The sequence below is a fragment of the Anser brachyrhynchus genome (assembly GCF_964034855.1).
Source record: "Anser brachyrhynchus genome assembly, chromosome: 13".
Taxonomy (NCBI): Eukaryota; Metazoa; Chordata; class Aves; order Anseriformes; family Anatidae; genus Anser; species Anser brachyrhynchus.
Window position 1 is genome coordinate 20905913 of NC_137708.1, and position 14582 is coordinate 20920494.

Consider the following 14582-nt stretch of genomic DNA (forward strand, 5'->3'; position numbering starts at 1 on the left):
CTTTGTAAATCCTCCTGTGATTCATGGCTGGAGCCATGCACGTTGAGCGCTCACCATGAAGAAGAGGCAACGAATGGGGCTGGTGGCACCACTGCAGACCAGTATGATTGTGCTGTGTGAACGTCCGTCCGTCTGTCTGTCTGTCTGCCCAGGGAGCAGTAGGCAGCGTGCATGAATGGCTGGAGGGCAGGATTACGTCAGGTGGAGGGGCATCCTTCCAGCCGTGTCACATTTAGCAGACTAGTCTTGTCTGGGCAACCGAGCAACTCCCCAGCCCTGCTCTGGGTTCAGCCTCAATAAATTAACGGAGAACAGTGTTTCCAGCACAGTATCTGAACACTATCAGGCCTAATGAGTTTTCAGCTCCAGACAGAACAGGCCAACATACAGGCAATGAGGGAGAAACCCCAGCAGACTGCAAGAGGGGATGTTTCATATTCTCGTCATTAGAGTTTCTAAACCTCCATGTATTTTCTAATTATGCAAAAGTAACAGTAGCAGCATTGTAAGTAATTTATCAGCACCCATGCATTTTAAATGAATCCCTAACAAGCACGTATTAATGTGACATGGCCGCATTACATAAAGTAGGAGAGACTTGAAAACCCAGGGTCCTCACTGTCTTGAGCAATGTCATTATCATTATCATATAGCTGTTCTCCAAGAAGTAGAGCATTCAAACAGCAAGTGATTTTCCCCCAAGGCGCTCCCTGTTTCCTCCTCTAGTGCAGACATGGTTATTTGATTAACCCACTGCTATCCACTGCACTCATCCTCACTGTGGGCTTGGCTCCATTCTCACTGCTGGACCTGAGCACAAAATTCCCCTGTGCAACGCAGTCGGCAACCCTGGACTTAGAGGAATCAATTTCTGAACAGGATCGAGATGTATGTGAGCTGGAAAGCCTAAACAAGGAACACAAGCAGAGCTGATAGACAAATCCCATCTGTTATTGAAGATAAGGAGAGATTTATTCAAATATTTGTTACTAAATGTTGATTGAAAGCTTCACTGAATCCTGGCTTGTCTGTTGAAGTTAGTAGAATGGTTCGGGCACCTTAACCCCTGCTTCCACACAAACACATCCTTTGCCAAGGAGCGGATGATGGATGAGCTGCTAATTTTGCTTCCCGTAAGGATACATTTTCCTTTTCAATCCATAGGCTTAAGGACATTAGATCACTTCATGGGAAACCATTTCTTTTATAATTATGTCACATTTGATTTCCTGTCATCTTTAAAACTGCCTGTTAGCCATGTGGCAGAAGGGAGGCTCGACAAATTAAGAGAAAATAACCTACAAGTAGACCGTGCATCGTTATGCAGTGGAGAGCTGGTGAACTCCCTGCACACATGCTTTCACCTCAGTATCCGTGCACACACTCACCTATGTCAAACAGGGAAGGGAGAGAAGAATATATGGGTGAATAAGCTTTTCATATTTTCTGTGTTGAAAAGCAGTTAAAACATAGTACTTTTTCTGATTAATTGCTGCCACGTTGCGCATCAAAGATCAACGCAGCTCATATTTGAAGCTATCACTTTTCTGTGATGTTCTATTCTTTAAAGTCCGTAAATACAACCACACTTCAATATTTTTGTCAGGCATTTGTTATGATCACTGTGTTGTTTTGCTCAGCGCCAGGAATACTGAAAACTTGAAAGTGCTAATCATAGTTTTATCCAAAGGCAAAAGGAAAACGTGTATGAATTCTGTGCTAGAAACAAGTCCTTCATCTTCACTAGCAAAATAAATTTTGAAATTAAAAATCAAGGAGTTTAACTACAGATGAAACCCTTTGCAGTACAGGTACAGAGTTCACAATGGTGGTTTTAATAGGCTTTAATGATGGTCTCAGTACTGTTTGATTGCACAAAATGCACAAAAATCACATGGCAACTGCTGGTTCGTAATTAATGGCTTTCCCTCAACTAAACTGATTGCTGGTAGAATTTATTTCCCTTGCCTCTCATCTTCCTACAACCTTATCAGAGGAAAGCAATGAGCTCTTTATCTTCTAACTGGTGTGTAATATGCTAGTGCTTCAGAGCCTATTAGAGCCATTATTTCTCTCTCTCTTCCTAATGGGTTTGGGATCATGCTGTACCCCTGCCTACCTGGCTTTCCACCCCGAGGGACTGGCCTCGCTGGCCACAGCTTGCCCTCATGCTGAGGGTCCCAGGGGCTCAGGGTCTCCGCATGCTTTTGGCTGGATTGGGATCACTGCGGGCAGTTGGCTCTTTGCGTCCAGCAGGGACCCACGGGTGTCACCACAGCCCCACCTTGTTCAGCCCATTACAAAGCATTGCCTGAAGAAAAGGTACCCAAAGGGTCTTAGGTACCCAAAGTGCTTTTAATGGAAGGTATTTCAAAATCCTTTGGATGAGTTTAAGGATTTTTTTTTTTTTTTAATTTCCAAGGAATTTGGGGTTAATCTGTTTATTTGTTCTCTTGCTATTTTTTCAGATAAATGTTTACTTTCTGCTTTGGCACTAATCTGCCTGGTGTTTTTTTTTTCTTTTCTTTTGAATATATATATTTTTATATCAGCTTTAGTTTTATCAGATAAACAAGTTATATTTAAAGTTCTTTTTAAAAGAAACACAAAGCATCTTGCCAGGACATCGCATGCTTTTCTGTCTGCTCTTGTTGAATTATTCAGACTTGATGAAACCAAGAAGAGAGAAAAAGTGAAAGTGGGGACCATCTTAGGCCCATTCTTAGTATGAGTTTCTGTGTCTTAAAAATGTTTTTATATCATATTTTTGTGTATGTATGAGGTCCAGAAAGGGCTCGGATCTGAGCCTGACTCAGAAAGAACCACTTTTTGAGAAAACTGCTGAAAAGGAATTTTAAGTGCTGAGTATCCCTGCAAAGGAGAAAGACAACAGTATCGCTTCCAAGCACAACATTAATTAAGAGAAAGATACTACTGAAGTGTCTGGGTAGGGTATCCAAATGCAATGAGAAGTGAAGCCTTCCCACAGGAGGCACCAGGAAAACGTGTGTCGTCGGCTCTTTGGTGTCCTCAACTCAACTATTGCTCCCATGTGTCCTGAAGTAACAGAGAGTTTAATTTAACCTGTGAATTTCATACAATGTTGAAAAAAAAACACCTAAAAATAATATCTCAAGTATCTAAGCTGTGCTTGAAGGCTGTCATCCTGTTTGACTTCTCCAGGCACTGAGCCTGAAGTCTTCTCCTTATCAACAGCACAAACAATTTCAGTGTCAAATTCTCTGTCCCCTACTAATGAACATCAGTGCCAGGTAGGAGTAACCAGCTGTAGCAGAAGAACCATCATATCCAAAGGATCTTTGGCCTTTCTGCTGAAACTCCTAACAGTCCCAAGAACTGATGCCATTTCCAGGAGAAAAAAAATAGGAACTGACTTGAGAACAGCAAGTCATTTCATCGGAGGCACTGGGGAACTGTTGGATAGCAGTTGTTTTCTCAGGGACATCCTTGAAACCACTGTTGAGAAAAATACAAAGTTGCACAATAAAATATCAGTCCTTTGAGGCCTTCTTTTTTTTCCTCTGAGTTTTAGTTAACAGTAATTAACTACATTGGTAACGGTATGATATGAGATGCTTCAGTTTCCCACAAAAAAAGAAAAAGACCTAATGGAAAATCTTGCTAAATGTCACCTATCTCAATATTGCATCCTGTAAAGTCTTGTCATATTACATAAAATTCAAGGACACCTTCTGAAATTTCAGGTTTTCAGTGAAGTGTACTGGTTGGTCAGCTGTGTTTAGTAATGACCAAACACCTACTATACGAGTTGTTTTAGGGAAACCTTTCAAAAGCCTCTTAATACAGTTATCTGTTATCAATTAAAAGAAACCACAATAAACTGAAGAGCGGTTTCTATTTCTAAATGTCTAGAAACATGTTCTTCTACTTCTACAGAAGTTTAAATACAGCTAAGTTTACATAAGAATTACTAATTAGTTGTAAAGTTCATGCCTTTTGAATACATGCATACTGGAGGTCTGAAACCTATCAGACTGTGGTATTAAACTTAGGCTCAGTGCTGAATTTGGATTAAATGATGTTATATTGATTTGATGAGCTGCTCAGATATGCTGAAGCTTTAATTGAATGTATTAGAAGATGTTAATTTTAACAGATATGCCCTTAAAGTAGCAATGTCTCTATTTGTAACTGCTTTCTAGTACAGTCCTTCGTTGGTTTTCAAGAAAAAGAAAGTTATTTTTGAGCCTTTAATCTGAGACTTTATGCGAATAAATATCTAAGAAGAGGTTCTTCTCATTTTCAATATGGATGAATGCCCTTTGAAAGCCAAAAGGGAATTGGTGTAATGTATTGAGTGCCATTTAAATGCCTTTATAAGCTAATTAGTGCAAAAAATAAAATGTTTCTGAGCAGAAACAAGCAACAACCATAAAAACATAGGAAGGCTCATTTGTTTCTTAGATATACTGGGCAGATAGATACCCTGATGCAGAGAGTCACCAACCACTGAGGAGAGTGAATAGAGCCTGCTGTGAAAATGTTACAAAAAATATGCTCTATTGTTTTAACTGTGAGAGCAAAGTCACGCCGACAGTGTTCATCATGCATGCTTGAAACAGCAATGTTGCATCTAGTTTTAATCTACATTGCTGCGATAGCAGCTATCTGGGAGACATTGTGACGTTTAGGGAAACAGCCAACACTACAAAATAGGTCACTAGCTGGAATCTGACCAGGCCTGAAGAGGTCTGAAGTGGCTAAAAGTAATTACCATCTGTTCATGTGAAATGAGGGGATGGTATCGGTCCAGTTCTGTGTAGATAGATATCCACACTGCATAAGAAACCTTCCGAAGTGATCCTAGTTGGAAATGCAGCTGGCGGAAGGGAGCCATGGACTGGAGGATCTAAGGAAGCTCCTTCTAAAACTGTGCAGATGAGATGGTGGGTACCTGAAGCTCTTTTATGTGATGTCCTTCTGTGATGCATTAGGAGATTTTCCCTCACTGTGGTCAGTCTAGCACCTTTCACTGGCCAACAAAAGGCATGAAGATCAATATCTGATCAGTAGCTTTGTTTGAGAAACACCTCTATCAAGAGACAAACCCAGAAAAGCTTCTCAATGGGATCTTAGTATCACAGAATGGTTTGGGTTGGAAGCCACTAGTCCAGGTTGCTCAAAGCTTCATCTAACCTGGCCTTGAACACCTCCAGGGATGGGGCATCCACAGCTTCTCTGGGCAACCTGTTCCAGTGCCTCACTACCTTCACCATTCTAGTGAAGAATTTTTTATATCTGATCTAAACCTACCTTCTTTAAAACTGTTCCCCCTTGTCCTGTCACTACACTCCCTGACACAGAGTCCCTCCCCAGCTTTCCTGGAGGCCCCCTTTAACTCCTGGAAGGCTGCTTTAAGGCTTCCCCAGAGCCTTCTCTTCTCCAGGCTCTTGGGACAGCCTCTGCCCTGTGCCTCCTGTGTGAAGACAAGGCCCAGCTGCAAAGCCAAGTTACTGGTTTTGGTGCCTCTACGCACGTGCTCACCTCCTGTTCACATCCAGGTACCTTCTCCCATCACCTGGGAAGATTTAGCAACCTCTCACATGTCACAGCCACAGTGGGCGTACATATGTATGGGAAATTAGAGCAAGTACTGCACTAAATTGCTCATGTAGCTATCCCCTCAGTTATAATCTTCCTTTCTTGCTGAATAGTTATGGTCCTGACCCACTCAGCCAGCTGTTCTCAAATCGGTTAAATGCTGGTGGGGAATGGGAGGATGAGGATATTCCCCTCACAAGGGGAATAAGGATTACAGTAAACCCAGCAGAACCCAAGGCTTTTTCTGGCTCAGACCACTATCACTCCCAGTGGTGCTCCAGAAGCGGTGCAAAAAGAGCTCAGAGGGAGAAAAGCAGCCCAAAGCACAGACCGAGCATCCTCTGTGCAGCAGGCACTCAGAAACCAAGTGTCCTCCAAGAGTTATTTCAAGTTTCAGCCATCATTACCACCTTATTAGGTACCTAATAAAGATTGTACTATGAAGTATTTATGTGAGTGTATACATTTAATATATGGCAAAGTTTTTGCCGTTCTTAAATCAGCTGAAGAAGACTAATTACAACAGTTTCGTGGCTGCATCACTCCATTCAAATTAATTACTCTGCAAAAGTTAATACAACTGAAATGATATTGGGTGCCTTGAGACTGTCAAGAAGAAACAAGCACCACTTGGGGTCCATTCTCCTCCCCATTTTGGCCCACCCGGACCCTACTGAGCGGGCATTACGCCGGGATCTGCTGCACTGGGGCTCTGCTCTCTTCCCTCCCCACCACATCCTCCTCTGCCTGACGGAGCTGGCAGCCCCTGACAGATCATCCTCATGTAGAGCCCCACTTTCTCCAAGCACCATGAGAGTCACAGCTCATCCCAAGACTGTTACCAGCACAACAAAGCATTCATACATTCACTAGACTTTGTATCTTTTCACAAGAAACACTCATTCCTTTGATCTCCGGGTGAGAAGGGATTGCCATGTTATGTCAAACTATTACGGAAATAAAGAAACACCCCCAGACAATCTCTCTTTCTGTATTAATGTAACGAGATACTCCTAGGAAGATCTTTTTCCCCTAAGCACACGACAGTGCCTGTAAACAGCACCAATATTTCTAATCAATTTGTACCACCTTTTCTGACAGGTCCACTCAACTCATTTTCCTGTACAGGTAATACCGCTGGAGGCTGATAATTAATCCGAATACAAAATTTTACACACTTATGTCACCCTTAGCAAGGTCACTGTTTATCTTACAGGATTTTAATACAAAAGAGAAGCTGTTGTAATGCATCTGCCACCACGGCTAAACAAGAACTAGCAAGTACCCATTTTTATAGGAAGACATTACGTATAGATAAGGCTGAGTACAAAAAAACTTCATAAAATATCTTTGTATTCACTGCTGGCTTTTTATGTCAGATTTATACACACCTGCCTATGTGTGTGTAGTCTTGTATCTGTGATGATGTTATTTATCTTACAAGCTTCTCAGCTTTTCCAGTCTTCGCTCGCTACTTCCTTTTTCATGTGTAGCCTAAACATTCAACATCTTAAGCAAATTCAAGGAGCCATCAATATTTAATCAGCCTACAGCAGCAAGGGTTTTACTGCTCCCTTTTCCCTCACACTTGCATTTGACCAGGATGTGCAATAGGCACTAATTAGTCCTGGCTAATAATTAGACTGACCACTTTTCTATACAAATAAATGCTGGCTTGAATGGCATTTGATTGGCACTGCTGAAAGAGAGCTGGGAGCTTCCTGAAAGGGCTGAGCATCTCAGTTCACCATTGGAAAGGCCAGTAATAAGAGCTCTGGAGGTCATAACATTTTTAGATACAAAAAAGTAGTCTGAGGTCTTATTTAGAAGTTTTAATGACATCCTATGCAGTTTTTAATGACCTCCTATGCAGCTTGTGGTTTGGCAAGTGATTAGAAAGAAAGGATGATCTTAAATAAATGTACATTTATTCCCCCCACCCTCAAATACTGCAAACCCAGCATTTCTATCAGCAAGGTGAACACACGATAGTGTGCTGAGGTACAATCATTTCACTCCTGGCTGTTTGATACAGCCACAGCCAGACACTCGTGAGCAATGAAGACACAGCAACAGCAGCAATCAGTGCCCCACATAGAAATGGCAACACATGCTTCCCACCCCCTTCTCATTCTGGCAAGTAAACACCGATGCTGGATGACATTAACAGCTGCCAGCTGGGCAAACAGAACAAGTAGGTCAAGAGAGTCACTTCTCCAAGAGTTTTCTTTGCTAAATATTGTGCTAATGACTGCATTATTGCTCATCAGACCGAGGCTTGGAAACTGGTGTTAGAAACCTTTCCCACAATAGCAGAGGTCAGGTTTTTCATCTTGAGATGTTTCAGGTTGAGCAAAACTACCAATTCTTGATAAAATGCCTTTTAAAAAGCATCTTTAAAATCTGAACACAGGCTTGCCCTGATTGCACAAAGCAGATTTCATCAGAACAGCTTTACAGGTAGGTAGAAACAAATGACTGAAAACCATGGCCCTATGTGTCAGGCACGTACAGTTTAGAAAAGCTCTAACGGAGATTTAACAGAACTGCTTTAAAGCATGTGACTTACTCTAAAGAATTCTTTGGTTGAGCCTGAATCCAAAGTGCCATAGGCTATCTCCGTTTGTTTAGCCAGATCCTCTGCGCTCTCTATGGGAGACACCATCCTTTCCACCGTAAGGAAGGCAGCAAGATTAGCAGTGTAGGAAGAGATAATGATGAGAGTGAAGAACCACCAGACTCCTCCGACAATTCGCCCTGAGAGAGATCTATGGAAAAACACATATCATCAAATTTTGTTGAAGATATTCCTTGATTTCTTTTTGTTGTTGAAGAGAAATTCACATGCATAACCCTGTTGTCCTCATCCTTCAGGCATCTGTGGAGAGGCTCCTGATAGCCTTCATCAGGAGAGCAAGCTCAGCATGTACCTATTCTTTCTTAGTTAAACCCTCTTAAATCTTTCAGTGGAAACAAGGACAAAGAAATAGTGGTTCATCTGAGCCCAACCCATTTGGAGGCTCGGGGAGCAAGAAGCTCTCCTGACTTCCACAGACCCTTTGGTGGGGAAGTCTTTTGCCAGAAGACTTTTGTCTTCTCTGTTTGGCCAGCCTTCCCCCTTGACTGATTTGCCTGCTGTGGTGTATCAGCATCGCTGGCTCTCTGGGGTCTGACCAGCCCTGAGGAAAAAAATACCTTTTACTCTTAAAATGTAAGATGTGGTGAAGGGCAAAAAGGCATGAGCAAACACCCAAATTAATAAAATAAAAATGATCCAGTATGATCCAGTATCATTTTAGCATCATGACCTAGCAGGGATTACACACTGAATCTGCATATTGAAGTAGGGAAAGAAGCTGATTTGCTTTATATTAATTGAAATTTGCATGCCTAAAACACACTGTTCCAGATCAAGCATACTCCAGCTTTTCAACCACCAGAGCAATGTCGTAGTAAGTAGTAAAAATAATATATATATGTATTTTTTCAAATAAGAAAACTGTAAGGACTAAAACCCTCCTACATACACAATTACAAAACACCTACGGGTTAGGAGATCTTAGACTGTGTGTCTATAAATGCTCTTTGCTGCTTTAAAGCAATTGAACATCAGGCTCAAAACGTTTTTGGGGGGCTGAAGGACACCAGCACCACTCTGCTCAGCTGGGTGGGGAATTTGCCATGTACAGTACACATTCTTCAAACACAGCGTGTTGATCAGGAATCATTTCAGAAGCTGAGACAGAGCTATTTCGTATGTTTTCCCTTAATTCTTTACCCATATCAATGGAGGAAGATTGAATCCCAAATGTATTAAATCCACGGAACCTGGGTGTTGCACTCCTCAATTTGTGTGAAGGGAAGAAATAGAAAACAAGAAAACTCTTACCTGTTTGTTTGTTTCCTTCAAGCCCCTCAGTGCCATCCCCAGACAGTGGGTACAAGTTGTCCTACCAACAGATGGAGACGGGAAAAGACTAGAAGTCTGGTGCTGGGTCCCCACCCTGCCCACACAAGGAGGGGGTTGGCTGGTAAACTGCCTAGTCTTGGCCAGAGCCTGAGATCGCCTGAGCCATGAAAAGATCCCATTAAATTAATAAGAAAAAGAAAAAGAAAAAGAAAAAGAAAAAGAAAAAGAAAAAGAAAAAGAAAAAGAAAAAGAAAAAGAAAAAGAAAAAGAAAAAGAAAAAGAAAAAGAAAAAGAAAAAGAAAAAGAAAAAGAAAAAGAAGAAAGAAAGAAAGAAAGAAAGAAAGAAAGAAAGAAAGAAAGAAAGAAAGAAAGAAAGAAAGAAAGAAAGAAAGAAAGAAAAAAGAAGGAAGGAAGGAAGGAAGGAAGGAAAGAAGGAAGGAAGGAAGGAAGGAAAGAAAGAGGAAGGAAGGAAGGAAGGAAGGAAAGAAAAAGAAAAAGAAAAAGAAAAAGAAAAAGAAAAAGAAAAAGAAAAAGAAAAAGAAAAAGAAAAAGAAAAGGAAAAGGAAAAGGAAAAGGAAAAGGAAAAGGAAAAGGAAAAGGAAAAGGAAAAGGAAAAGGAAAAGGAAAAGGAAAAGGAAAAGGAAAAGGAAAAGGAAAAGGAAAAGGAAAAGGAAAAGGAAAAGGAAAAGGAAAAGGAAAAGGAAAAGGAAAAGGAAAAAAGAAAAAGAAAAAGAAAAAGAAAAAGAAAAAGAAAAATCCATCCAACATTAAAGAGCACACCAAAGAAAATTATTGCCAACACCACAAAAACAGAGAGTGCAGTCTGGAACAGGCCAGTGGAATGTGGAGAAACAAGCTAAGAGGTGAAACAACTGCTCTCCACTCTCCTCTCCCCAGGACATGGAACCGCTGCTCCCACTGGAGGGGCAGGCTCCGGTTGGCTCCTATGGGTTGCCAGCCCCAGGGACTGCTGCACCAGCTCCGTACTGATAGGCCAGGTGGTTCAGGTAGTTACATGGCTTAAGGAAGCTTAAGGAGCGAAGCACCACCTCTTTGTCCATCAGGAAGCGATGACTTCCAAGGTATGAACTCTGAGAGAACTTGCCATCGCTCTGGCCTGTGTGTGCTTCCTCAGGGCAGGCACACGTCTGATGGATCACCAACAAGCAGAGGAGGCTTTCCTGCCCTTCCCAAGGGCCTCCCAAGAGGTTAAAAGGCTTCCAAGTTTCAAGCTGGGGCTGTGCTGCAGCAGTGTTCACCAACAGAGGGCTACCAAACAGTTGCAAAAGTAAATTCCAGAAATATAAAGCCAGAATAATGGAGCAAGTCAAGAAATCTGCCTCGCTCTACATTCTGTGTAGGTGTCAAGAGAGCATCTTCTGGAATTTTACAGATGGTTAAGGCCCTTTTTGGCCAGCTCCCTTACTAGTTAGGGTCTTGCTTTAGCTGCTTTGTAAAACTTGATAACCTACACACCAAATCAAACTCTCACATCAGCTAAAACTTAATTTTAGCCATCTACAAAGCAGTGCCAGCTGAACTCATCGAATAAGGCTCCCTTTGGAGCCATCACAGAGACAGAAAGGAGACAGACACCCTCAGAACAAGATTTACCTCACTTGCTATAGTGTGGGATAGATCTGAAGGTGCCCATCCGTCTCCCATGAGCATGAAGAGAAGTGAGATGCCTGACTGGAGCACACTATACTGCTTTTACATGGCTATGTCAGGTGAAATTCATCCCTCTTTCATTCATTCTTTCAATACATATTTTCCACCTTTGAGATGAAGATAGGCGTGGAGTTGAATTCCTCCTCCCTGCAGTAAAGTTGACAGCTTCAGAGCCAGACTAAGGAGATGAAATTCCACTTGCATACACTATGACTAGCTTTATCTGGCTGCTCCAGGGTCCCGTGGCCCTCTTGCTTTACAGCATCTCTTGAAATAGGAAGATGAAGAAAAGACTTGACAGGGTCTTCGGACAAATTTCATGGAACTATCGGAAACAAAATGGTGTGAGCTCATTCTCCCTACAGTTTTCCTTAGGAAATGTCTTACTTGCATCAGGAGCTGCCCCTTCTGCTTGCAGGACAGATGCATTGCTGGGGTGAAGATGTGCAGGAGGAAAGCCATTTTCCAAACCAGTGAAACCTCAGTCCCACATTGCTGCAACAACAAAATGTCTGTGTCGAGCTGCCTGTTCGTACAGCGTATTACGCACAGAGAACAGTAAAAAAAAATCTTGCCCCCACGATCTTGCAACCTGCATAAACCAAGCAGACACACGCAGGACAAAAAATGGAGAACAGCTGAGAGCAGGGGGAGGTGGGCACGGCTGGATTCATTGAAGAAGAAGGCGCTTCCCCAAGCGAGGGTCCTACGTGCAAGAGAGGGGTCTTGCTAGAGGAGGACCAGAGCAGTTCTCAGAAGAGTTGAGGTCACTTGAAAGAGAAATGGATGTCACTACCGAGTTGTTTCTCCCAGAGCCTTCCAATGAGCACGAAAGGGAAGATTGAACAGCTGCTACCACAAAGTGCTCTGGGCTAATGTAGCTGTAATTGATGTCAAGCACAGGATGGAGCAAAAGAAAAACAAAACAAACCACAAAGCTGATGCCGAAGGACAGACAGACAGACAAAATCAAAGAACAAGAACACAGTTGAGCATGGCCTGGCAGCCTCCTTTTCCAAAAGCACCCCAGATCCCCCCAGTCCATCTGCTGATGCGAAGACTCCTTATACCCACTGCAGGGGCTGGTGTAGAGGGATGAGGGAGAAAAAGGGTTAGTATATAAACACCAGGCTGGTAATAAGAGAATACTTGTTTGTTTTGTACTGCGAAACACAGAAATGTTTCTCCATTACTCAGATAACAATTACAGAAAAATCAATCACAGCTTTTAATACCAACACCACTTTTTCTGATGAAGACGTACCTGTCCAAGTGTGCAGTGTTGTAATTTGAAAACAAACAACTAATGCTTTATCTTAACATGTCATTTTCCAAACTGCTTCAATAAATCAATACATTGCACAACATCATTTTAAAGTGAATTAGAGTGTTAACAAACGAGAGGAGTAACAAAGCCTTGGTATAGCAGAATTATTACACAATTATCAAAACAAGGTCAGATGGTGTTTTCAAAAGGAAGTAAACAGGAAGAGTGCATACCTTGAGAGGAAATTTAAAAGGAAGCATGGAGTCAAATGAGAGCAAATTAGTAACAAGCGAAAAAGAAAATACATATTCAATTTCACATTCAGTTGCCAGAGAATAACACATTCAAACAAAATCCTATTTTTTAACAAAATAGCTTGAAGTTTGTTTCTACTCATGGCCATAAAACATATTTGATTTCCTCTAACAAACAGAAACAATAAGCTTTTCATACTACTTAATTTTTAATTGGGCTCTTATGATCAATACAAGATAGCTGGTATATTGACAAAAAGCCCTGAACAACTTCAGTGCAAAATCTGCTTGCCTAGACCCGCCTTTCCACTCTGAGCTCACGCTACAGGGTACCCGCCAAGCATGGAGCTCAGTCCTTTGCTCACAAACCCAGCAAAACATCTGCCTTTCCTGCTGGCCTCATTTGGCCAGGAGGCACTCGCCTCGGCTGTTGAGACAGAACACAATAAATAAAAGCATCTGAAGCTCTGCCTTGAGATGCTCCATTCTCTCATCATCGGAACCATTGGTGGGAGTTTCAGGAACATCAAGTTACCCAGCTCCCATTGCTGTTTTGAAACTCCCACTAAGTCATTCCCATGGCCTTTAATAGGAGTCTCTTGAGACCTGCTGCAAAAATATGGGTCTAGAAATATAGCCTCTTAAATGACCAAGCTCTTGTGACAATTTTTAATGAACCCCCTGTCTTTTTCCATCAGATATTAATTAATCTAGCCTCCTTGTTCCACATGAATGAAGAGCAAAATTAAAACACACGGTCTCATACAGATTTCAAAGATACTTTTGCTCGGAATGGTGTTACAAATGTGACTGTTCCCTCCTGATTCCATTTGCTGTACACATCTTACATTAAAGCAAATTTAATAATCCACTTTTGATCCATCAAAAGTGAATTTTCAATACTTTAGCTCACTATGCAGAAAACACAGCAGCCTTTGATAGCAGAACAGAACCACTGGAACAAGTGTTGGTTCCATCATGGGATGAACTAACCACCATCCTCTGGCTGCTTTCTGATTCAGCTGAGACGACTCCTATTAAATACAGATTGGAGAGTATAGGGATATATCCTCTGGAATATCCACAAAGCATACTCACCAGGATAGATTTAACTAGTCATTAGATGTCACAGCTGTTCTGCCCAAAGCAGCTGAAAGAGCCTTTATCAGCAAATACAAAAGTGATCTCTCTAGACTGCTTGTCGGCATCTCTCTACAAGTGCTGCACGCTCTCATATAAGAAATTTATTCAGACAAAACTCACAATGGAAGAATGAAGCCCCTTTTAATGGCAATAGAATAGTATGAAACGTTCATCTAGTCAATGTATTGTGAATGGCATAACCTTACAAAGATACGGATTCAGGATGGAATACTTGGGAATAGTCCCTTCTACGGAAAAGAAATTTGACATTAAATCAACTTAAACCAACATATCACTCAAGGGAACGGTGTTTCTGGAATTTAAACCAAGGTATTAAATCTCTCTCTCTCTCTCTCTCTCTCTCTCTCTCTCTCTCTCTCCTGTAGCAATGCACATAACTGCCTGGAATCTGTTATCATGAAAGATAACAAAATAGCCAGATAATAGCTTCTAACGAGGGCCATGAATTAATATTGACCTAACAGCTTCTGATGGACAAATAAAATAAATAGGTTTACTGCTGTCTCTGTTTTTTCTATGTATTTCCTAGGCACATATCATAGTAATATTGAAAAAAATAGAGTATGTTCCACTCGTTATATAAGGTTATATATGGCTGAGCATGCCAGAGTCGCATGAGAGCTTAACAAAAATCCTATGCACTGCTATTTGCTGTCAATAAACAGACCTAGCGGAAACTGTGCAATGCCTACAGCTTTCCATGTGATGTCCCAGTGCTTATTTCCCGGTCCTT

At 41.6% G+C, this 14582-nt stretch overlaps 1 protein-coding gene across 7 annotated transcripts in view; it reads right to left on the minus strand.

Moving 5' to 3' along the window:
- The window catches only part of GRIA3 (glutamate ionotropic receptor AMPA type subunit 3), a 174097-nt gene that overhangs the window by 26350 nt on the left and 133165 nt on the right, over nucleotides 1-14582 (minus strand). For all 7 annotated transcript variants that reach the window (XR_013938867.1, XR_013938868.1, XM_080553787.1 and 4 more), the window contains one exon: nucleotides 8153-8351. Coding sequence is in view for 5 of the 7 variants with exons in the window: in XM_080553787.1 (XP_080409913.1) it covers nucleotides 8153-8351 (199 nt within the window). In the remaining 2 variants the exon portion in view is untranslated. The remainder of the gene's footprint in view (nucleotides 1-8152; nucleotides 8352-14582) is intronic.